At 34.8% G+C, this 25,562-nt stretch overlaps 2 protein-coding genes across 2 annotated transcripts in view; one reads left to right on the top strand and one right to left on the bottom strand.

The window, feature by feature from the left end:
• Positions 1–5,852: 5,852 nt before the first annotated feature.
• On the top strand, positions 5,853–24,135 carry LRRC39 (leucine rich repeat containing 39). The gene is made up of 8 exons (XM_012654909.1): positions 5,853–6,047; positions 12,255–12,360; positions 13,375–13,531; positions 14,121–14,257; positions 17,732–17,877; positions 18,680–18,832; positions 19,755–19,894; positions 23,876–24,135. Exons 1-8 carry the CDS (start codon positions 5,935–5,937, stop codon positions 23,929–23,931), a joined length of 1,008 nt encoding a protein of 335 aa, XP_012510363.1. The 5' UTR covers positions 5,853–5,934; the 3' UTR covers positions 23,932–24,135.
• The window catches only part of TRMT13 (tRNA methyltransferase 13 homolog (S. cerevisiae)), a 26,338-nt gene continuing 23,189 nt past the window's right edge, over positions 22,414–25,562 (bottom strand). The window contains exons 10-11 of the mRNA XM_012654908.1: positions 24,658–25,090; positions 22,414–24,355 (exon numbers count right to left, since the gene is read on the bottom strand). Coding sequence (XP_012510362.1) covers positions 24,160–24,355; positions 24,658–25,090 — 629 coding nt within the window. The 3' untranslated portion in view covers positions 22,414–24,159. The remainder of the gene's footprint in view (positions 24,356–24,657; positions 25,091–25,562) is intronic.

The raw sequence follows: 25,562 nt of genomic DNA, 5'->3' as shown, positions 1-25,562 counted from the left end.
ATGGGGTTCTAGTCACTCATGTAATTGTCCTCTGGAAGATAGATTTCCCCAGAAGTAAGAAGCATTTCCTCTGAGATTGTATTTCTTTTGTTTTTGTTTTGTTCCTTTGGGAAGCCGATCTCCCAGTCATGATATTGCCGTGCTTCCCTCACTGCCACGCTATGTGCTTTTCTGTTACGGCAATAATCCAAGTAGGGACACGATCTGGTGCTGGAGGAAGAAATTCATATGTTGCTACTGACCTGCGCTCCTCTAAGGGAAATTGGTCATCACAGGAAAACTGATGGATGACCCAAGTTTAATGGCAAATGAGGAAATGAATTAGCAAATGAATGGTTATATATGTCTAGTAAAATATTCATGTACATGTAGATACTTGGGCTTTTAAAATATTTTTTATTATTTGATACCAATTATTTGAAGTATTTAGCAAAAGCTTCAAACTTTCTAAAATGTGAAATAATAAATCGTGAATTGACAGTAATATGCCCAGTTGGATTACCAGCATATGAATGGCAAAAAGATCTCATGTTTTGTTCCTGAGTAAATTCTGCATGCGTTGCTTAGAAATAGGGGCACTCTCCTAATAATTTTCTGCATATTGTCAATTATGTATTAATTCTGAAATTTAAAATGTGTTTCTTCTGTAATATATAGTTCTTCTCGTTCTCTTTCTCTCTGTCCCTCTGTCTTTGTCTCTCTGTCTCTCACACACATACACTGCATAATATTAGTTTAAAAATCATTAACTTAGAAGAGGTTAGGCCAGGCACAGTGGCCTATGCTTGTAATCCTAGCACTACGGGAGGCCGATGCAGGAGGATCGCTTGAGGCCAGTTCAAGACAAACCTGAGTAAGAGTGAGACCCCATTTCTGGAAAATACAGAAAAATTAGCTGGGCATGGTAGTGCACGCTTGTAGTCCCAGCTACTCAGGAGGCTGAGGCAGGAGGATCGCTTGAGCCCAGGAGTTTGAGGTTGCTGTGGGCTATGATGACACCACTGCACTTTAGGTACCTCACTCCTCTCTATTACCAGTTCTCCTCCCTAGAAGTAACCATTTTACCCATTTTAGGATTTAGTTTTCAGTGGTTATCTCCATATTTCTTTTTTTTTTTTCAAAGGCAGACACATACTATTTCTTATCAACTTTAGACATTATATCCCCCCCTAGATTTATATCCCTATTTTCAGTGTCTCTCTTGATTACCTTTATAACTTTGAACAAATGCTTAAATCTCTACTGCTTGTTCCAGACAGTATCTAGTGACTCTCCACTTTGAAGATGTGGAATTGGAGTTTCTACCCTCTACTTCTCTTTCCCATTTCTTTCTTCCACATTCTGTTAAAAGCACTTTTATTTTTATATTTTTCAAGATGTATGACATTTATATTCTGTTCTGTGACCATAAATAAGTCTTCCTTGTTTTTTATAGGTTGATTTATTTCAAAAGTTGAAGACCAATGTATAGTCCTTACCGTGTTATAGCTGTGTCATTACTATTTTATGCAGAGCCAACATTTCCTTCTCAGTACCAATGTCATACTCCTTGTGCTAAAGAAGAACGTTAAAATAGACTCTCCTGCAATTCAATAATTGCTAAAAATCATGCCGTATCTTCCTGGCTTTGTGCATGGACCGTGCATGCCTTTCTTGTACAGCGCCTCCCTCAATACAATTTCTGATTGCCTTCCTTTTTGCTTGTTGGGAGAAGAAACTTCATCTTTTCTATTATGTCTCCAATGTCACACAGCTTTTTGATCTCTAATTCTAGCTATTTTTGTAAATCATTGGATGGATATTTTCATTGCTTTTTTAAAAATCATTTTATTTTATTTTTAATTTTTTACTATTTTGAAACATATTGCCAGGACATACCTGTTCATGTTTCCTGGTGGACCCTTTCTCTAGGCATATACCTTTGGATGGAATTGCTGGATCATAAACTGTGCATATCTTCAGTACTAGTAGATTGATAAGAATTCTGTTCCAAAGTAGTTAACGCTAAGATACAACTCCACTAATACACCAGCAGTGCGTGAGAATTTCTGTAACTCAAATTCTCACCAACACTTGGCATAGCCTTTTTAATTTTAGCCGTTCTGATAGGTGTGTATTGGTATCTTATTATGGTTTTAATCCACGTATTTATAAGGTCGAGCATAATATATATGCTAGTGAGATTAGTCTTGTACTTCGTTCTAGAACTACCATTCTTAGGGTTTGGTGTCAAGGTTATGCTAACCTCATAATGTGAATTGTGGAGTATTGCCTTATTTTCTATTCTCTGGAAGAGTTTATCCTAAGATTAGTGTTATTTTTTCCCCTTAAATATTTGGTAGAATTTGCCATTGAAGTTATCTTTAGGCCTAGTGTTTTTTTAGTGGGGAGATTTTAGATTATTATTATTATTGTATTCTATTTTATCTTTTTTATTTTATAGATGTATGCTCTCATTTCTGTCAGGCATGAGCCACTGCACAGCGCCTGGCCGCCTTCTGCTTTCTTTGGGTTTTTTTTTTCTTTCCTTATCTAACTTCTTGAGATGGATGTAAAATTTTTAGCATTATTTCTTCTAAAGTGTATATATAAGGTTAGAAATTTCCCTATAACTACTATATTGCCTGTTTTCCATATACTTTGATTTGAGGTATTGTTATTATAATTCAGTTCAAAATGTTTTATTTTCATTATGTTAGCTTCTTTGACCATAGATTATTTAGAAGTGTGTTTCTTAATTGAAATAATATGAGCTTTTCTTCAGGTATCTTTTCATTATTGATTTCTAGCAAGTTTACATTGATTAGAAAAAAATACTTTGTGCTACTTTAGTCCTTTGAAATTGGTTGAGACTTGTTCTATGGCCCCAGTATATAATTTTTTTTTCAGTGACTTTTCCATATGTTTTTGAAAAAAATACAAATATCCTACAATTCTGTCATTGTGGGCTATAGTTTTGTATATATATCATTTAGGTCAAGTTTATTCATTGTGTAGTTTAAATCTTCGGTATTCTTCCTCATTTTACTGCTTGTTCAATCAGTTGCTAAGAAGGTGGTTAAAATTCCCAACTTCAATGCCAGATTTCTTGATTTTTCCCTTTAATGCTGTCAATTTTCCCTTGTATATTTGGAAGCCATGTTATTAGGGGCATATAATTTAAGGCTGTTTTTTATTTCTTATGAATTGAATTTTTTATCATGATGTGATCTTTTGTACCTGTAATGTAATTGTGCCTAAAGTCCATTTGCTATTAATATATTGATAATCAGCTTTCTTTTGATTAGCATTTCCATAGTATGTAATGTTTGCAATGGTATATCTTTTTCATTTCTTAAAAAAATTTAGCTGAAATATAATTCACATGTAAAAATCCTCTCTTTTAAAGTGTATAATTCTGTGTCTTCTAGGATATTCACAGAATTATACAATCATCAACACTATCTAATTCCAGAAAATTTTCATCACTCGATAAAGAAACTATACAGTTAGCGGTTACTGCCTATTTCTTCCTCTGCAAAGCCCATGGATACCACTAATCTACTTTTTGTATCTATGGATCTGCCTGTTCTAGACATTTCATATAAATGGGATCAATACAATATGTGGCCTTTTGTGTCTGGTGTCTTTCACTTAGCATAATTTTATTCAAAGTTTATTCATGCTGTAGCATGTATCACTACTTCATTCATTTTTATGACCAAATAATATTCCATTGTGTGGATCTACCATATTTTGTTTATCCATTTATCAGTAGATGGCCATTTGTGTTGTTTCTACTTTTTGGCTATTATGAATAATGTTGCTATCAACATTCATGTACAAGTTTTTTGAGAATATGTTTTAATTTGTCTTTGGTATATAGCTAGGAGTAGATCTTTTTCTATTGAACTGTTCACTTTTCTCCACTTTTTCCTCTATCTTTGTTTTTTAGGTGTAACTCTCATAAACAATACTCAGGATTTTGTGTTTTGTTCAATCGGACAATCTTTGTGTATTAACTTGGAACATTTAGTAATTAGGAAAGTACAAATTAATACCACATTGGGATATCATTTTATGCAGTAGTATGTTGGTGAGGATATCAGTGGGGACCCTTATACAGTGGTAGTAAGAGTACAAATGGGCACAATCACTTTGGAAAACAAATTGGCTCTATCTCATAAATTAGAATATTCACATACACTATGATCCAGCAATTCTAATGCTAGATATGTACCCAATAGAAGTAATTCCACTGGAGCACCAAGAAGATAAAAACAAGAATTTTAGAAATAGTATTGCTCATAATAGCAAAAATCTGGGATCCAAATATCTACATTCATTAGATTAGATTAATTGTGCCATAGTTATATATTTTGGAGATTATGGCATATCAATATATAAAATGCTTTTCCTTTTTTTGGAGCTATATAATTTCCCATGATATAGATGTACTATAATTTCCTGATGGAATATTAGGTTATTTCCAATATTTTTCTGATATGAAAAACACTGCAGGGCCGGGCGCAGTGGCTCACACCTGTAATCCTAACACTCTGGGAAGCTGAGGCAGGAGGATCATTTGAGCTCAGGAGTTTGAGACCAGCCCAAGCAAGAGAGAAACCCTGTCTCTACTAAAAATAGAAAGAAATTAGCTGGACAACTAAAAATATATAGAAAAAATTAGCATTAGCCGTGCCTGGTGGCGCATGCCTGTAGTCCCAGCTACTCGAGAGGCTGAGGCAGAAGGATTGCCCGGGAGTTTGAGGTTGCTGTGAGCTAGGCTGATGCCACGGCACTCTAGCCCGGACGAGGGAGTGAGACTCTGTGTCAAAAAAAAAAAAAAAAAAAAAAAAAAAAAAAAAAAAAAAAACAAAAACACTACAATGAATAATTTTGTAATATGTCATTTTTTTCTGAAAATATTTGAAGTATACATTTCTAGAAGTGTGAATGAGCATTTTTGAGTTTGACAGATATTACCAAGTTTCTCTCCATAAAGAATATAATACATACTGCCACCATTAGTGTATGAGAATACGTGTTTCCCTATGCTGTTACAAATTCCATTTCTTCCTTTTCCAATTATATACCTTTCTATTTACTTTTCTTGCATTATAGCTTTCCAGTATAATATTGAATAGAATTGGTGATTGTGGACATTTTTATATTCTTGAATTTGAGAAGAAATTATTCAAATACTTGTGAATCAAATTCATTATTACTAATTTGATGAAAAATCAATACCTTTATTTGTAAGGCCATAGGATATTCCATAAAATGGATCTATCATAACTTACATAACCATTCCCCTATTGTTGGTATTTTTCTCTCATTTCTGAGATTCAGGCCACAATCTTCAATATTTTATCTGTCCATTTGCAATTTATTTTACACAAGAGTCAACAATCTCAATATATTATCACTTAACTGGATTCCAGCTTGTGCATATGGCATCCAGATTAGATAGATATCCCAAGATGCCAGTCGCATTTTACATATCCATTATTTAACCATTTTCCTATAATTGGACATGTCAACCAGTTGAGATTTTTCCATTATTGTGAATTACATGGTAACAAAGAAAGTAGACTTGGCATCAATTTCCACCTCTACCACATATTAGATATGAAACCTTAAGCAAATTGCCCATCTTGTTTAAAGCTTAGTTTTCTCATCTGTATATTAGTGTCAATAAAATTACTCACATCATAGTATTTCTATGAGGATTTTTAAGTGAGATATGGTATGTAAAGTATATAAAATAGTTTTGGGAACATGGGAAGTATTCAATAAATATTAGTTATTATGATCATTATGGTACTCAGTGAACATTCTGAAACGCATTGCTTTTTTTCTGTGGTACGATTAGGTCCTTTCTGAAATGGCATCTGTGATTCAGCTATTCAGAACCTAATGAAGTTGGTGACTCTATGACAATGTAGAGAAATCATGACAGAAAATGTGGTTTGTACTGGGACTGTCAATACCGTAAAGGAAGTTTGGGAAAAAAGAATAAAGAAACACAACGAAGACTTGAAGCGGGAGAAGGAATTCCAACACAAGTATGCCATGACATTTATTATCTTGAATTAGTGAAAATTCATAACATCATCATTATAAAAAAGCATTTAAGTGTCTTATTATTGACTTTGATATAGATTTTTATTTGTTAGAAACTCAAAATATACTTAAACATCTGACTCAATTAAATGTGGCTATGTGATAGGAGTCACAAATATATTTGTTTGTGTGTGAAAATAGTAGTTATCCTATGCCCTCATAGAACCCTGTTTAACATTCATCAAAATTTGATTAGTATCACTTAGTCTAATTTTCAGGATTGTTTGTTCAGCATTATATCCCTAGGATCTAAGTTAACATCTGGCAGTAGAAGGTACTGTAGCTTTCCACCTATCTGAATAGTTGTGAGTTCCAGCCAGGGCCTCTGTCGATCACCCGATTCCTTGATCTGGGTTATATTTAAATAGCATGGCTCTCATTTTCTCTTCCTCCTTGATATCTTACCTACTTTCCTGATCAGATGTCTCCAAAGTATTCTACTAATCTTGCAAGAATAGCCCCTTTCCTCATAGATTCCGCATAGCTCCCTATAATTCTCATTCATTAGGTCTCTTTCTAAATATTAAATTAGCAAATGTTATTTGCTACTATCAGTTATTTGCTAATGTCAGTTAGCAAATAACAGAAAATTCAACTAAAAATGTCTTAAGCAATAGGGAAGCAAGACAATTTCAAAGGTAGTCAATGCAAAGCCTCAAATCTTTAAAGGCTCAGCTTCTCGTTTCACCTCCCACTGCCAATTTCAGGATGTCGGTTTGACTCTTGGATTAGCTTCCCTCAGTGTCACAAGGTGACTCATGCACTTTCAGGCACCACAGCCAAGCATCACTATGTTTCAGAAGAGTAGAAACTATTTTTTTCTATTTCTTCTTTAAAACTGAGGAAACCTTTTCAGAGTCCCCCCAACAAACCTCTTTGCTAGAATTGGGCCATTTGTACACACCTAACTCGGTTACCTTCTGAAGAAATGAGATTGTATGATTGGTTTAGACAAATTAAGATTTATCCCTGGATTACTTGGGGGAAGGGTAAACACTTGAAAAAACCTGGTATTTTTCTAGTAAAGAAAATGGGGAAAAGTTACTGATAAGCAATGATTTGTGTCTGCTAAATGTCTGTAAAAACAAAAGATCTGGATGGGGAGGAACTATTCTTCCCAAGCAAAGCCAGTAAGGATGATAATGATGATAACAATGATCGATAAGGTTAAGCAGCCACTTATTGTGCACTTAATGTTTACTAAGGACTCTGCTAAGTGCTCTATTTATACTCTCTCATTTAATCTTCTCAACAAGCTGAAACATAGTGTCATTATGAAGCTAGACTGCACTGAGAAAAAAGCCAAAACGATAATGTCGTAAACAAGATCTGTTAACTTTTTTGGTAAGTGATTCAGATCTGGAGTATCACTCCACTGAGTCAGATACTCTGGCTTCTTCCATATTGTTGCTCATCTGTACATGGTTTCCATTCCTAAAGTCTCCTCATGGCGCAAAATAGATACACCAACTGCAGCCATCACATTTGTTTCTAGCTAGCAGGAAGCTGCACTTTCAGGAAGCTGCACACAATACTACTTCTGCTAACATTTTGTTGGCCCAAACTTCACATAACCTATATCTAGCTGCGAGAGAGGATGGCCAAATAAGGTCTTGTGCCCAGTTAAATCTAGAGGCTCTATTATTGAAGAAGAGGAGTAACAGATACTTGGGGAGTGGGGGGTGGGAAGGGTGATGCATAGTCTCTGCCACACATAGGTGCTATTATTTTCTCCATTTTAAAGATGAAAAACCTGGCTCACACCTGTAATCCCAGCACTTTGGGAGGCAAGGCAGCAGGATCACTTGAGGCCAGGAATTTGAGACTGGCCTGGGCAACATAGCGAGACCCCATCTCTAAAAAAAATTTAAAAAATTAGCCAGGAGCAGTGGCTTGCACTTGTAATCCCAGTTACAAGGGAGGCTAGGGTGGGAGGATTGCTTGAGCCCAGGAGTTCCAGCCTGGGTGACAGAGTGAGACCTTGTCTCTATTAAAAAAAAAAAAACCTGAGGTACAGGTCTAGGTAACTTGTCAAAGATCACACCACTAATAAATGTGGAACTGGTATTCACATTCAAGCAATCTGACTCAGTAAACATTAATTTCTCCTCAGGTCTTACATTTCTCTAGATTGACCCATTATATGTAAAGCTACTCTTATGAAACTTATTGTGTTTATATTGTACAATTATAATAAACTTGAGTCTAGAGTACTCTTAAATCCTATCCATTTTTTAAAACAGTGATCAGGAATTATGGCTTAATTCTAAACTCCTCAGTTTCACCTACTGCGTGTATCTAGTGTTAAAGAAAAAAATCATCCAGACACTTGCTAAAGATGATAGAGCAGAGCTGACTCGAGGAGGCCTGTGGCGATAGGCATTAGGACTGCTGCAAGGGGACAGAGACTGGACTCAACTCCTGCTCCAGCAACCAGTGGGGGTTTATAACCAAGGAGCAGCATGGGGACAGTGGAAAATTACTAGGAGGAAACATCAAGGATAAGAAGTTTCTGGCTAAAATGACTTGATAGGATTATTGTTGAAGGAGGGCAGTCAGACCCCAAGGGAAGGGAATTTTCCCTGAACAGATGTAGCAGGATTCTTGCTCAAACTGGATTTGAGGACTCAGAGGAGCTTGTCTGAAGTTTTGCCAGTAATTAAGAATCATTTAATTTCAGCAGCTTCAAGTCGTCTCTGTATAAGAGTAATGAATGTGCATTCATTTTCACTTCATGACTACATTGTGATTAGGTGGAAGGATTATCTGTTAATAAAATATAATTTCCAAAAGTTAAGTTATACACATTTCTCTGATTATTAAGATTAGGCCTGGAATTTGTAGAATTTTCTGACAACCTTGAGATAAAAATCAGAGATCATTTAAGGTATTTTGGGGGGAAAATTATGAACTCTCTTTCTCTCTCATCTAGACCAAATTCAGTTTTAGAAACTTTATATGGAGTTTGTGAAATGTAGTTTTTTCAAAGTACCTTTCTCTTAATCTTAAAACAATTTCATTATAAAAACATTTTATAGCATTATAAAGCTTGGTTTATGGCTAAAATTAAGTCCAACCCACTTTAAAATTAAACTATCTAGGCTGGCTGTGGTGGCTCACACCTGTAATCCTAGCGCTTTGGGAGACCTAGACGGGAGGATTGCTTGAGGCCAGGAGTTTGAGACTAGCCTGGGCAACATAGCGAGACCCCATCTCAAAAATAAAAAATAAAAAAATTAGCCAAGTTTGTGGCACACACCTATAGTCCCAACTACTCGGGAGGCTGAGGTGGAAAGATCGCTTGAGCCCAAGAGTTCGAGGTTACAGTGAACTATGATCACTCCACTGTAGCCTGGGTGACAGAGTGAGACCCTGACTCTAAAAAAATAAAAAATAAAAAGTAGACTATCTAAACTATCTAGGTCAAAATTTGGCTTAAAACTTGTAATATTACTAAAGAAATGGTTAAACAAATGAACAACCATAACTGTTGTAAAATGGTAATAATCTGATAGACCTGTAAGAGTAAGGCAGAGAGAGAAGCTGACTGCAAGACAAAAGGGCTAATTGGAAAATTCACAGAATTTAAACTGACCAGATATAGCCCAAAGAAAAGAAATGTCCTCTCTGTTTTGCACTGCTTTGAAGAAGAGCAGTGCTTCTCAAACTTGCCTGTGTAGGAGTCGCCTAGGGATCTTGTTACAATACAGATTCTGGATTAGTAAGTCTAGGGTAGGACCAAAAGGTCTGCACTTTTCACAGGCTCCCAGGAGACAAGAATGCGCTGGTCTGCAAATCTCACCGAGTAATGGGAGTAGACAAAAGAAGCAGAAGATTTGAGAGTAGTCTGTACACAGGCAAGGGATAAGAGAGGTAAGAATGTAATCGAATGCTGCTTCTCTCAGCTAAAAGCGGCTAACGCCTGTAGTCCCAGACACCTGGGAGGCTGAGATGGCAGGATCACTTGAGTCCAGGAGTTCTCGAGGCCAGCTTGAGCAACATTAAAAAGAAGTGGCTAAAGCTTTGACTTAAAAAAAAAAACAGAACCTAAAGTTTGAACAAAAATTGCCCTGTCTTGGCCGGGCACGGTGGCTCACGCCTGTAATCCTAAGCACTCTGGGAGGCCGAGGCGGGTGGATTGTTTGAGCTCAGGAGTTCAAGACCAGCCTGAGCAAGAGCGAGACCCCGTCTCTACCAAAAATAGAAAGAAATTAATTGGACAGCTAAAAATATATAGAAAAAATTATCTGGGCATGGTGGCGCATGCCTGTAGTCCCAGCTACTTGAGAGGCTGAGGCAATAGGATCGCTTGAGCCCAGGAGTTTGAGGTTGCTGTGAGCTAGGCTGACGCCACGGCACTCTAGCCCAGGCAACAAAGTGAGACTCTGTCTCAAAAAAAAAAAAAAAAAAAAAAAAAATTGCCCTGTCTTCCTTCTGAGGCCAAGCTGCCTTGAAGAAATCAAACACTTAGGTAGGTAAGAGTTGGTGTGACAACATCTGATAAAGCCTTCATTCTATAATAAAAGGGCTTTAAAGGAGTTTGAAAATTTCTATGCAAGACGTGAAAGAACATCAGGCTTAAAATAAACAGTGTAGTAATTATAGAACATTAGAGCTAGAAGAGAACCAGACGTTATTTAATTATATCCCCACATTTTATAGGCAAGGTTCACAGAGGTGAGGTGTCTTGCCCAAAGTAACCAAATGAGTAATTGATAACTGTGGACACAGATAACAGAAATAGAGAGCCTGGCCTGACATAGTGGTGTACACCTTAAGCCCAGCTACTTGGAGGCTGAGGCAGGAGGATTGCTTGAGCCCAGCAGTTCAAAACCAGCAAGACCCCATCTCAAAAAAGAAAAAAAAGAGAGAGAGAGAGAGAAATACAGAGCCATTATAGAGATGGAAATAAATTTGTCTAATAATAGCCTGATTATAAACTCATTAAGGACAGAGCTTTTTGCATCCTCAATGTCTAGTATAGTATTTGCCATGTAATTTGTACTTGATTAATTCTTTAACTTAAGGTGAAGGTTAAGGAAGAAGATATCTAATTGTATAATAATTATCCTTAAATCTTGCTCTGAATTTAAATTCTTTTTTAGTGAGTAATAACTCATTAATAACCATTATCCCTATTGTTTGGATAGTTCTATTTTTATAAAAAGTGATATAATTGAATAGCTGACATTATACATTTTTTTCTCAGTTATCCATATCTGTGGGAAGCTTAGCTGTTCAGATCAGGGAGCCATACACAGCCCATTGCCACAGGGCACTTGTTAGCAGATTAGTTAAATTTAAGCAAGTGACAGATTAAAATACACAGACACTAAAGAAGTATTTTGCAAATCCAAACATGAGCTTCAGTATCCTTCCCGGGTGTGCTACCCTCCAGGAACCTCCACGTGTTCGGCTATCTGGAAGCTCCTTATTCTCTTGCTCATGGATGAAAAGTTTTCTAGGATAGATATATAAAACTTTTTGCTAGTTATTTTTATAGTTTGATATTATTATGTATGTTTGCGATGGACCAAAAATCAATAGGAATGTGCTTCAGAACAACAAGTATTTTATACATTTTATAGCTAAAAAATGAAGTCTGGATAAAATTAGCAGGTAGTAAGATGCAATTTAACTCTGAAGTTGAACTGTATTCTTTGCAAGCCATTAAAAAAATTTATTAAATATCCATGGATTACTCACTGGGAAAGTGCAAATCAAACCCACATGAGATACCATTTACACCCACTAGATGGCTATAATAAAAAAGACAGACAATAGCAAATATCCATAAGGATGTGGAGAAATCAGAGCCCTAATACACTGCTGGTGGGGACACAAAATGGTGCAGTCAAGTTGGAAGCAGTTAGGCAGTTCCTTAAAAATGTTAAACATAGAGTTACCGTATGACCCAGCAATTCTACTCCTAAGAGTATACCCAAAAGAAATGAATATATGTTCAACACAAAACTTTGTACACCAATGTTCATAGCAGTATTATTGTAATAGCCAAAAAGTGAAATTAACCCAAATGTCCATACCATTGGTCAAGTGGTTGCTTTTGGTGGATATTTTTTTTTAATAAATAAAAGTGAATACTACCAATATCATTATCTATGAACTAAAAGAATTTCTGGGTCTCCTAGGCTAGTGCGGATCTGGGAAGAACGAGTAAGTTTAACTAAGCTAAAAGAAAAGGTCACCACAGAAGATGGAAGAGTCATTTTGAAGATAGAAAACGAGGAATGGAAGGTAAGGTTTTTATAAAAGTGATATTCGATCTTTTGCATTTTGTGGGACAGCTGAGAAAATGATTTTGAGACTATGTAATATTAATAATTAACACTGAAATAATCAGAAATTCTAATTTTAATAATATACTAAATAAATTTGAGCAACATGAGCAAATGAAAAGAAATATAACTTCATAGTTTTTTTGCAAAAATTCAATTTGCTTTAACCCTGCCTAAACTTAAAGTCATTTGTGGTATTTCTCCTATTAATCCTAATAAGCAATTTCTCATTTCCCATAAAAAAGATGACCATCTGCCTAATGAAATCATATAGCTCTTCCAAAGAAATGCTCAGTTAAAACTTCACAAAATAGAGATGAATATTAATTTTTTTGTTAGTTCTACCACCTGATTCATATTCTTTCTCTCCTCATACATATAGACACACAAACTCATAATTGCTTAATTACATTAGACATACTCTAATTTTTACAAGGGCTTCTAATCTTTGGGTTGGTGTTTGTTTTTATGCATATAGATACATTTAGCTAGGGGGTTAGCTCCTTTATTTTCTCTTCTGGCTATTTTAGGCTGAAAGGGAAAAGGAACAGAGTTCAGAATAGTTGAAAGTCTTAAAATTCTTGAATTAAAATCCTCTTTAAAAATAGTCTTATAAAATACTTCAAACCAGAAGTAGAAAAGCAGTTTGAATTATTAAAATGATTTTTTTTTTTTGGATAGTCCCATTTTCAATAGCATATGCACTTTAGGAAAGCCTAATGCTGTGTAACAGAATCATTAGGACATACCGCCATATGTGTGCACTATTGACCAAAGATTTGAAGGTTTAGCTAAAAAAAAAAAAACTAACAGTCTTAAAACTTAGAAGTAACACAAAGTACTTGGAAAGGCAACCCATTAAGGAAAACATACTCTAAAGTGCTTTTACAAGCAAATATCACATTTCAGTGTGGCATGATACTAAAATAATTTAAGTACTATCATGACTGCCATTTCTTTTACTTGAGTTTAGACCCTCCCTTCTTCTCTACTGAGACTGAATCAGCTACAAGAATGGCAACTCCATAGAACCAGTTTGCTGAAAATTCCTGAATTCATCGGAAGATTCCAGAACCTCATTGTATTAGATTTATCTCGAAACGCAATTTCAGAGATACCTCGAGGAATTGGTAAGGAAGATCGCTTTTATTCCTGTGCCATTTTATCTACCTGTGGATGTGCTTTTCATTGAGATTTTTTTGATACATGGAATAAAGATCTCTTTATATATCCTTGAGTCTTGAGAAAATTTTAAACATGTAATCTAAATTGAAGCTTCCAGGCGATCCAAGCTTCTGGATTTATTGAAGTGACTCAAAATGAGATTTCGTTGTGAGAAAGCCTCTTTGGAAATATTCTGTAGATTTTGGGAACAATATTGCTGATTCAGCTATTCTCCTTAGAAGAGAACAGATTGAAGGCAAGAAAGAAAAAATAGAAAGATTCCTCAAATGGAGGGGAAAAAAAACTAAATGGAAAAATTGCTCAAGATTGTACAGATAAAACAAAATGAAAATAGTTTTTTGTTTTTGCCTATAGCACTGAAAAACTTGTCCCTTGTTTAAAGAAGGGGCAGGACACAGACTGGGAAAAGGGAAGAAATTAAAAACTGTGAATTTGCCAATACAAAACTGACAAGTAAGTTATGCTATAATACTTGATAACTGGAAACATTACTTTATATACGTCTCCTCTCTATTGTATATTATTGTTTTGTAGGACTGCTAACTAGACTTCAGGAACTGATTCTTAGCTACAACAAAATCAAGACTGTCCCCAAGGAACTAAGTCATTGTGCCAGCTTGGAGAAAATAGAACTGGCAGTTAACAGAGATATATGTGATCTTCCACAAGAGGTCAGAAAGATATAAATGTCTACGGTTTTATTTTCCATTTGCTAGGAGTTTATTTCTCAATTACGTGATTGTTAACAATAAAAATAAAGAGGAGATTCTGTGAGTTTTATTTCAGGAAAAAATATGTAGTGAAAACCATTGCCTATTATTATAAGTATAATGTGAGGTTTTAATCAAAGAAAGATTAGTGGCCTGGCACTGTGGCTCATACCTGTAATCCTAGCACTTTGGGAGACCAAGGTAGGAGAAAGATCTATTTGGTGTAAAAGATACTTCTATTATTGTTCACAGTGCTGATATCATTTGTTGACTAGACTATGATCTCCTTGAAGCCCAGAGTGAGAGTTTTATTTATATTCTTAGAATTGACGGCAAAGCCTAGGTTGGTAGTGATTACTTAATAAATGCTTTTTTTTCTTTCTTTTTTTTCTTTTTGAGACAGAGTCTCACTCTGTTGCCCTGGCTAGAGTGCCGTGGCGTCAGCCTAGCTCACAGCAACCTCAAACTCCTGGGCTCAAGCGATCCTCCTGCCTCAGCCTCCCGAGTAGCTGGGACTACAGGCACGCGCCACCATGCCCAGCTAATTTTTTCTATATATTTTTAGCTGTCCAATTAATTTCTTTCTATTTTTGGTAGAGACGGGGGTCTCGCTCTTGCTCAGGCTGGTGTCGAACTCCTGAGCTCAAACGATCCACCTGCCTCGGCCTCCCAGAGTGCTAGGATTACAGGCGTGAGCCACCGCGCCGGCCAATAAATGCTTTTTGATTGAATAAATGATTATCATAAAGCACAATGTGGTGATAGAAAAACGCTTTTATTTACCACTTGGTTTTTATAGAGTGATTGGTTTTTGAGATGGAAGTGAAATGTAAAACATGAAATCGTATAGGAAGTATGTTTCTTGCTAGCTTCCTAGACTCTATCAAGTGAAAGCAAGGCAATGTGATTGGAATGCCTTCAAACTTTCATTTGTTATGACGTCTTGTTATTGGTGAAATCAAACTGATCATAAAAAAATAGACATTTGTATAACTTTTCAAACATATTTCATGTTTTTAGAATCAGCAAAGGAAATTTCCACAGTGCTTTGCCTTTGAAAAGAATGACTTTACAAGATAAAAGTTAAGCAAAATAATAAAAGAGAAAGACTATTCCCTTCTCTCACTTTATCTTGATAAGTATGTCAGAATTTTTTTCTGACATACTTTTAATATTAATATTACCAATATTACCAATATTTGTTAATATTACCAATAATTGTTGCTCTTGCAAGTAAAACATAGTGTATGTCTATTTCATCTTACAACAGTTCCACTTAATGAAATGTATGCCCTTGCATACAATAAAAATGTTCACATAAACAATTTCTTACACATAAAAGCAGGCCAATAAATATTTTATTTCTAATTTATGTGATTTTGTTTCTAGCACTGGCTTTGTCACTATAAAAACTATGTGAATTTGTGCATGTCTATTAACCAGTCTTTACCTGAACAGGTTATAGTGAATAAATACTGAACTGAGATCTTGATCCCAGGATTAATTCCAAAAGTGTGACCTTCCTTGGACACACCACTTTATATAACTAGGTCTCAGTTTTCACAAATGCAAAATTAGGACTGTTAGCTTTATTATCTTTTCGATCTTGCAAAATCAAAACTACTAAGAAACCAGCAATTGGAAACTCATTTTTCAGGCATTAAATTGCATACGTGGTATACACACAAGCATATATATGCTAATGTAAAAGTGATCTTTTTATACTCTATTCTGAACTATTTGAAAATTCCAACAGTCTAATGGCAGATTTTGAAAAAGTGTCTTATTCATAGCTTGAATTCGAAAGCTGGAGAAATGGCTTCATCTACTAGATGGAACCCTCCTGTTTTTTTGTACTATCTACAGATCATTGTATTTATGTACTTTTATGCAATGGAAATGTTGTAGTAGGAATCTGAACATACCCTGAGACAGAAATAAAACAGAATCTTCCAAACTAAAAAGAGGGTTTTTTAATAAAAGTTAACTAAATTCTCACAACTTAAACCTTACACTAGGATGTTATGCTGAAAGAGGAAGAAATTTTGTGGCTTTAGGTCCACAAAAACTTGAATTCACATTGTAGCTGTATCATTTCTGGTTATATGACCTGTCTGAGCCATTATATCCATATATACACATATATGAAATGAACCAATTTAAGGTATAATGGTGGAGAATTTATATACTCACAATTTTCTCAGACTGGGGGTGGGGAACACAGATAACTAAAGAGATATTTAAAAATGAATAAACTAGAGCTATAAGCATCAACATGAATCATTTTGAACATTCATATTGAGAGAAAAAAGCAAGTTAAAGAAAGATAAGTATGATATCATAATCCTTAAGTTTAAAAAACATAAAAATACAAAATTTTATGAAAGCATATATATATAGTGGTAATATATATAGAAATATAGGCTGGGCATGGTAGCTGATGCCTGTAATCCTAGCACTTTGGGAGGCCCAAGTAGGAGGATCACTCGAGGCCTGGAGTTTGAGACCCGCCTGAGCAACATGGTGAGATCCCATCTCTATAATAAATAAAAAAATTAGCTGGGTGTGGTAGCCCACACCTGTAGTTCCAGCTATTCAGGAGGCTGAGGCAGGAGGACCACTCGAGTCCAGGAGTTTGAGGTTGCAGTGAGCTATGATGATGCCACTGTACTCTATCCCAGGCAACTTATTATAATATGTAGTCATAAAAACATAAAAAAATGCATGGGAATGATGGCTATCAAATTCTGAACAGGCACTACCTCTGGAGAGGAAGCGAGGAGCATACAGTAGGTGCACTCATATCAATACATTTTCTTTCTTAAGCTGAGCACACTATGCTGGTGTTTGTTAAAATATTCTTAATTTTTGATTGCTTATTTCATTTAAAAAATAAAATTACTAAGGTGTAAATTGGATTGAGATAATATATGTAAATTGTCAGGCACAAAAGTTCAATAAAAATAATTATTATTTTGAAGTTTGAGTTTTCCCATACAATTTTCAACTACTGGATGAAAGAAAAACATGACACCAGATGTTTACTCTCAAGGAGAAAAAAGCTTTTGCCAGGCAGGTTCTGTAAACCTTGGAAGCTGGTTATTTTGGAAGATAAATTTTCTTCAAATAGATGAACTTTCCATGAGAGAGCCTTTCACTTCTATGGAGGTTATTTAGTTTTTTGTTTGCTTTTGAGATGAGGGTCTTGCTATGTTGCCCAGGCTAGTCTCAAACTCCTGCACTCAAGGGATCCTTCCATTTCAACCTCCCAAATAACTAGGACTATGTTTTTATTTTTAATTTGTTGTGAACTACAGCCCAAGTATAGTGCAAACATTCCTTGATGTGAAATATCTCCTTTACCAATGTGAGTGAGTCTACTTGTAATTTACATTGTGGACATTTATTTTGAAAAAACCTTGCTTTCCTCTTCAGCTTGGCAATCTGTTAAAACTTACTCACCTTGATTTGAGTATGAACCATTTTACTACAATCCCTCCTGCTGTGTTGAACATGCCTGCCCTTGAGTGGCTAGACATGGGAAGCAACAGACTTGAACAACTTCCTGATACTATAGAAAGGTAAAATAAATAACTTCTTATGCTACCAACAAATGTCTTGAAACCACTTATGAATAATAAGAAATAACAAACTAAACAAGACAAAGGGAATCCCAAGCATAATCAATCACAATGAGTCCATTTGGTTTGAACTATGCTATGTTTTAACAGAATATTTCCATTTATTCCAAATAAGTAAAAGCGTTTTGGGAGAGGAAAAGTGGCTATCTGACTTTAAGAAAATAACAAGAATATGCCCCAATAACAACGTTGATTAGTACATGCCAGGCACTTCTATGCACTTTACAAAGGAGTGAAGAAACTAACACACAGAGATGTTAGCTAACTTCTTGCCCAGGGCCATAGTTAGGGAGTGGCCAAGCTAGGATTTGAACTTAGGCAGCCTGGCCCCAGAGTCCATGCTGTTAACCATTATGCATGTTGCCTTCCCCTAAATGGGCATATTAATCATTTGATTTCTCTCTTAAGACACCAACTCAAATTAGATGACATTTACAGCAGTTCTTCTTTAAGAAATCCTATGAGAATAGTGAAGAATTCTAGAATACACTGATTTCATTTCTACCACCACGTGATATGAGAGTTATATAAGAGATTAACTCCCTGATATAGTTTCCCTAATAATCAGATAATGTGAAGTCAGTTAACTCAATAAGCATACTGGTTAAAGGAGATGTGAAAGATGCATTTCTTTGATTTTTAACACAATGAGAACCATATTATGGTTCATATTATTATTTTAACATAATAATCACACCATATTGTGTGTGATTAATTGCAGAAACCTCTTCTAATTTTTCAGAATGAAAAGTCTACATACATTATGGCTGCAAAGGAATGAAATAACCTGCTTGCCAGAAACAATCAGCAAAATGAAAAATCTGGGTACTCTTGTTCTCAGCAACAATAAACTGCAAGATATCCCAGTTTGCATGGAAGAAATGGCAAATCTGAGGTAAAAAGTTATAGATACAAAACTGACATGTTTCTTTCTGGCCACAGAACAAAGCAATATAGAGATTGTTATTAATAAATTCGGGTTCTTATTTATATGAATGGATACATTTTAAAAATCTTTTCCAATGTTGACATTCTATAATTTGATGAATAGGATTCAAATAATACTGGTCTGTGTATTCAAGAAAGAATCTTTGAAACAAAAGCGGTATTAGGATTTACCAGCTTTAAGAAATGTCCTCTGTTGGTGATATTTTCATGAAAATTATATAGCTAACAAAGCTCATTTATAATATGAAAATCAAAAGCATAAAAATAGTCATTATTTCCTCCTAAATAACTATAAATGGACACAAGCAAATGTTACCAATAGAAGTAGGTATAACTTTTTGCTAATTATTATTGAAACTCTCTAAAGTGTTTTTATGTCAAAATTTAATTTCCTGACATAGAGAATATACACCAAAACACTAAACTTCCATAACAAAATCATTCATTAATTCATTTACTTATTCAGCAACTATCTGCCTTGTGCTAGATGGTGAAGACAAAATGATAAATAACATGCAGGTCTATAAAATAACAGAAGCTAAGCTCATAGCATTAATTGTATATTTAAGATGCATTAAAATTGCTCTTAAAAGTTAAACTGGATCACATTAAATATATGCTGTGGGTTAGTAGTTACTTTTACAAGCTTCGAAAGTTAAGTTGTCTAAAGCTATTAATAATATTTTTTCCTTCTAGGAAAGAAACTTAAAAGATTCTTGAGATATATCACATCCCACACCAAGATGTTCAGTTATTGAAACCCGTTAAAAAAGAGTAATTTAGTATGTTATCACTTGATCTTTCTCCAGAAGAATAAATGTACGCTTCTATTGCACCTATAAAAATACTGTTTTCTGGTGAACTGGTAGGTTTGTCAACTTCAGAGACAACCCACTGCAATTGGAAGTGACACTCCCTCCCAGTGAAAGCGTAGATGAGGAAGAGGAACGGGAATTATTTGGCCTTCAGTTTATGCACATATACATACAAGAGTCACGGAGAAGAGCAGGTATGTTTGTATATAACAGATTAAATATTCTTCTTCGGTAGGGGAATGTGAATGTAATTAACTTCTAACTTTGTTTTAATTCTTTTATGGATTTCTCATTCCACCTTTCCTTTTCTGTCAATTTCTGGTCTCTTGGTCAGTATTGTGGAAAGAAAAGAAGTGAAATGGAGAGAGGTTGTACAGATATTCAACATCTTTCAAGTGGAGCCAGGAAATAAATCCTTTGGCTAAGCACTTGCACAACCGATGAAGATGTGATTCTTAAAGCTTCACTACCTCATTCTACCAGCTTGTCATACATATCTGTTTGAACATGAATTGACCTTCCCTGCCATTTCCTCTTTTTCTACAATTCACAAATAGCAAAAAGCATTTTATCTAGGAATGGAAAATATTAGAACACAGATTTTTTTTAAGAAATGGCATTTTGCTGTTGCTCAGGCTGGAGTGCAGTGGCAATTCACAGGTGCAGGCATGGGGCACTGCATCCTCGAACGCCTGGGCTCAAGTGATCCTCCTGCCTCAGTCTCTAGAGTAGCTGGGACTCTAGGCATGTACCACCACACCCAGCTAATAGATTTTAACCAACAGTGGAAATGTGAGCGTTTCTATGCAGATTTCAATCAGTCTCTGATAATTTCGAATTACTTGTTTTCTTAATTAAGGAAAGAAAGCCTTTCTGTGAATAAAAAACCAAACAATAGGATAGTAATAGAAATCATGGTTTTATAATTCACTAAAATGTAAATAACATTTTGCTATGTGTGTAACCTTTTTACTTAAAAGGTAGATTTCAGTTCAGCTCAATGCAGCAAATAGTTTGAAAAATGAGTGTAATCTGAGCAGACAGTGAGTTTTTCAGATAGAAGACATTCAGTGGAGAATGTTTAGGAAATGATGATTAGATCTATTGTAGCAAGGTCACAGGTGCAAGAGCTTGGAGGACAGGTTGGGGGAAGACAGGTAAAAGTTGTAATCATTTGGGGCCTAGTTTTGGAAAGCAAAGAATAAATATGTAAAAGTAGTTGACAGAATTGATAATTGAATGAGGATGAGAAAAGGGAGTTCCAAATGAATCTCAGTTTTTGGTTAAAGCAACTAGATGGATGGTAGTGCTAAGATGGGGAATGAAGTACTGAAGCTGGTTTGGTGGGCAGAATCAGGTGGTAGAAACAGATGATGCACCTGTGGGACATGCAAGACACAGTAATTGTGTAGATGCATCTAAAGTTCAAGAAGGGGTTTGCTGAGTTTGCAAATTCTGGTCAAGAAATAGCTATATGCATATCCCACATAGTCACTTTCTCATGATATGTGAAGATAAATAAACAAGGTTGGAAAAACAATAATCTTGACCTAAGGCTGGCGTTGAAGGACAAGCTTATCTTTCCAAATGGTGGTACTTGGAACCATGGTCAGAAACATCATTAAGCTAAATGAGCCACAAGACTGTACCAGTATGATAATACCTGAGTGTGTATGTGTGTTTTGTGAAACATAACTGAGGTTAGATTATGCCTGTTGTACATATTTTATTTTTTACAACATAATGGGTTTATCTTTAATACAGTACTTCTCACCAGTACTTTAATACAGTATTCAGTTAATTAATATAAAGGGTTTTTTTTTTTACATTAAATCTTTTCTCCATTTCAATATTGGATACAGTGAATACACTTTTCTGAATTTTTTCCCCAGAGATAAAAGTTTCAATTTTTGGCCATTTGATATCTAAATGCAATATTAACTTGGGAGATAAAACAAAAATGTAATAAAAATATGGGGAAAAGACTCCTCAACAATTCAGGAGGCAGTGATTATAAATGAACATTGACAATTTCCTAGGATTCTGAGCAAGAGTTTTTCTTCCTATTTCATATGCTTTGAAAATTGAAAAGGTATGAAATACTACCTATGTAAATTTCAGCCATCTTACTTCTTTGACCTCCTTTCTAACCAGCGAATACAAATTATAGGCTGCATTTTTCAGTGCATTACTTGCTGTAAACATTTTTTTCCCATTTACATATCAATTTGTTCCCATTTTAAGAGAAACACCTAAGAATATGAAACTCCCCTATTTTACTGTTTCTTAGAAACATTCAGACACTAAAGCTCAGGTTTAGCCTCAAGCACGAAGGTTTTCAGGGTGAGGTTTGACTTGGGAGGTCCTTCGAAGTAGCATCTGTCCATTTCTTTTCCCTGCATATACCCCCAAGCAAGCACAGGTGCCTGTAATGGTGAGAACCACAGCTAACAAGAGAGTGACTGCATCTCTGGCTTCCACTGCTCCAACAACAGGCAGTACCAAAAAAGCAGCGAAATGAGGATTAAGAGCAATTGTGTTGAAACTGACGTCATGAGGTTGGGCTCTTGAGGGCTGAAGGTTCCAAAGAAATGGTGTATATATATAATTCTATCTGACTTGAAATTTTCCCTTCCTAGAGCTCCAAATGCTAAGGCTAAGAGGTTCCATGTGACATAGCCTATTACTCCAGGAAGCAGCCATTACAGGAATGTTGTTGTAGAATATATTTGATTTCTGGGCACAAATTGTTGAATGATGCAAAACAAATTTATTGACACAAATTAGCATTGACACAATAAAATAAGGTTAATTATTGAATGATGTATTATCTTCATTTATGTTCTCTTGATTAGGGGGCATGAGTAACTAACTTAAAAAATAATAAAACTACCTCAGTAATATTTGACATAAAACTCGTAACAAGAGAAAAACATTAACAAACTTAAACAAAGAGATAATAAAATCAAAGCCTACCTATTATGTTATTAAAAATAGATTCATGAATTACTACCACTGATACTATTAGCTAATATTTATTGACTACTTATTCTGTGCTTGGAACCATTCTAAGCATTTTATTTGTGTTATCTCATTTGATGCTCACAACAACCTTGTGAGGTAGGCATTATTGTTATCCTCATCCTCATTTTAAGAGGAGGAAATTGAGGCACAAGGAGATTACGTAGCATGCCCAAGGTCACACAACTGAGAAGTGGTAGAGTTGGAATCTGAACCGAGGCAGTTTGACAAGACATAAGAGATTAAACTACTCAGGAATTAAAAATGGGCTAGGCTTCTTATTTACAATTTGTGTAACCTGTACCTACAGGATAAAAATAGTTACCTCAGAATATCATTATAATATCTAAAACTTGTAATTCTGGATCTTTGTCTTGGCAAATATATCTACAATTAAGACAATTTTTACAAATAAAGGTAGAAACAAAACACGAATAAGATGTAGAAGAGAATAACAGTCTACCGTATGTTTGGTTTAACATTTGCTTGTGCATAGAAACCACTCATGAGTTAAATAAGGCCTAAATGTGAGAAGGTTTTTGGTTTCATTATCTAATTTCCACTTTATTCCAAATTATTCTCCCAAACATATTTTTCCAAATAAAAAGTATGAAGAGAACATACTTACTCTTTATACTTATATATGTAAAAGATGACCTGATAAAAGATATGAGATACTTAATTAACTCCAAAGTTATTTGTAAATTTCAAATTTAATTTGTGAATTATAAGTATCTTTTTAGAAGTTCTAACTAGATAATTATGCAAGAAAAAATGAAGTGAAAAAAATAGTCTTTTTTTCTTTGAAAATATCTCACATTTGATGTTTGTAATGGACAAATTATGATAATATATAAATACAGGTATGGCTCTTGAAATCTTAAAGTGATTTCATTAATTGATTGTGAACATATCTGAATTTGTTTGCATGTGAGAAAGTTACAATTGTCCTTGCCGCATCTGCATGGAAAAAAACTCACACATAAGCCAAATTCTTAGATTAGCCCTTGTTACAAAGTGACAATTAATCATTACATTTTGAACTTGAGAAATGAAAAATATTAAATAATATCAAAAGAAAATAAATTTCCAAAATTAATTCAAATAGAAAGTTAATATGCTAATTACATGTTGATGTATTGTGTGTGTTTCAGATCACCAAGTCAACTGTTCAACTACTTTACCAATCTCTGTAAATACAGATGGATAATATAATTCAAGATGCCCTGCTGAAGAGGATTACTTCAGGAATTTGGTGAATTCTCTAATGTTTGGACCTCTGAAGTAAAAAACAAAGATATTATCAAAAGTTCAATGAGGCCACAGCATTTTTTAAAGTTCATATTATCTGCTATTGAAATTATATTTTTGTGAATATAAAAATATAATTAAAAACTTTTTTTGGTGGAAGACAGATAATGTTCAAATTTCTTTTCCATTAAGCAGTTGTTTCTGGTGATGAAGAATGATTTGGTAAAGCAGTTAACAATACATTTTCCAAAGACACCAGAGGGTCTGTATAGTATTGTAAGGCAGGACTGAATCCCTTCTGCTGCAAATACTGGATTCGACCTTGGTCAATCAGCAATTTACAAAGATGCCCTATTTTCTTCTTTTCTTCAACAGTAAGAAGCCTAAATCAAATAAACACACACAAAACATTATTAAAATTTTATAAACATTTATAAAAAATTATTTTAGTGACTTATAGTTATTGACAGACTACTAAATAAACCATAATACATTAATACTAGGTGCTATGTCCCATGCTTCCAAGACTCATTTTATGACTACAATAAAAATGTGTATATTTTAACTAAAATAAGATTGTAAAATACATTTCCATAACTAAATTGTTGGTAACAGTCATCTAAAAAGAAAGTACAGCAATAATATTTCTCCTTTAGTGTTGGGCATTACAAAAGTAGTCACTTACCCAGGCAAACTATTAGTGCTGTCATCTGTGATTCGATATCCTCCATCATCATGTTCTTCCCTGTCATCATTCTGATTGTCTTTCCTCTTCACGGTAACAGCTGAGGCTTCCAAAGATGTTTTTCCCATCCCACAAGTCGCCCAACTACTCATGCGCTGGAAATAGTGAAATTCCACTGCTCCAAGGCCTAGAGCCCTGAAATATTCTTTGCCCACATAATGTCTCCAATCACACCTGTGGTGACAACAGAGTGCAATAACAATGCCAGCCACAGGGGTCCACTTCTCTGGGACATTTTTTTCATTTCCTTCCTTGGCCAAAGTGTTAATTTCTTTTTCTGTTTTATCATTCTTTATGCGTTTGGCTAAAGGTTCTTCATTTCTTTCCTCACAACTGGCAGCATAGGTTTCAACCAAACATCGTAATGCAAGATCTGCAAACACAATTATGTGGCCCCCCAAACCACATCATCTTTAAAAATAAATATTTTTTACATTTATTAAACAGTATGGTTTTTTAAAACCTAACAACAAAAACAATAAAAATCTACTTAGCTTTATACTTGTAATAATTCTACCATGAATTATCAACTTTGTTTAAATTTGCCCTTTTTCTACTATCTTCTCAATTTCTCTAATGATTTATTCTGCATAAAGCTGAATTCCCAATAAAACTGTCTGAAGCTTAAGATTACAATATAAGAAACTTTTAGTCCAACTACTTGAATTATCTCTCATTTCTCTTATGCTAGCTGAGGAAAGGACTCATATAGAAAGAATTTATTCACCTACACTTACATACCAGCTTAAGAAACACAAAGAAAGAAATTTGAAAAGGCAGTTCTGCTTAGGCTGATGCTAAGTCAAGAAGATAGTCTTGAAATGTAAGATGTTCACAGCAAATAG

The sequence above is a fragment of the Propithecus coquereli genome, unplaced genomic scaffold (genome assembly GCF_000956105.1).
Source record: "Propithecus coquereli isolate 6110/MARCELLA unplaced genomic scaffold, Pcoq_1.0 Scaffold45, whole genome shotgun sequence".
In the NCBI taxonomy this organism is placed as follows: Eukaryota; Metazoa; Chordata; class Mammalia; order Primates; family Indriidae; genus Propithecus; species Propithecus coquereli.
The sequence above is the reverse complement of the archived record's forward strand: the minus strand, read 5'-3'. Positions and strand labels throughout refer to the sequence as shown.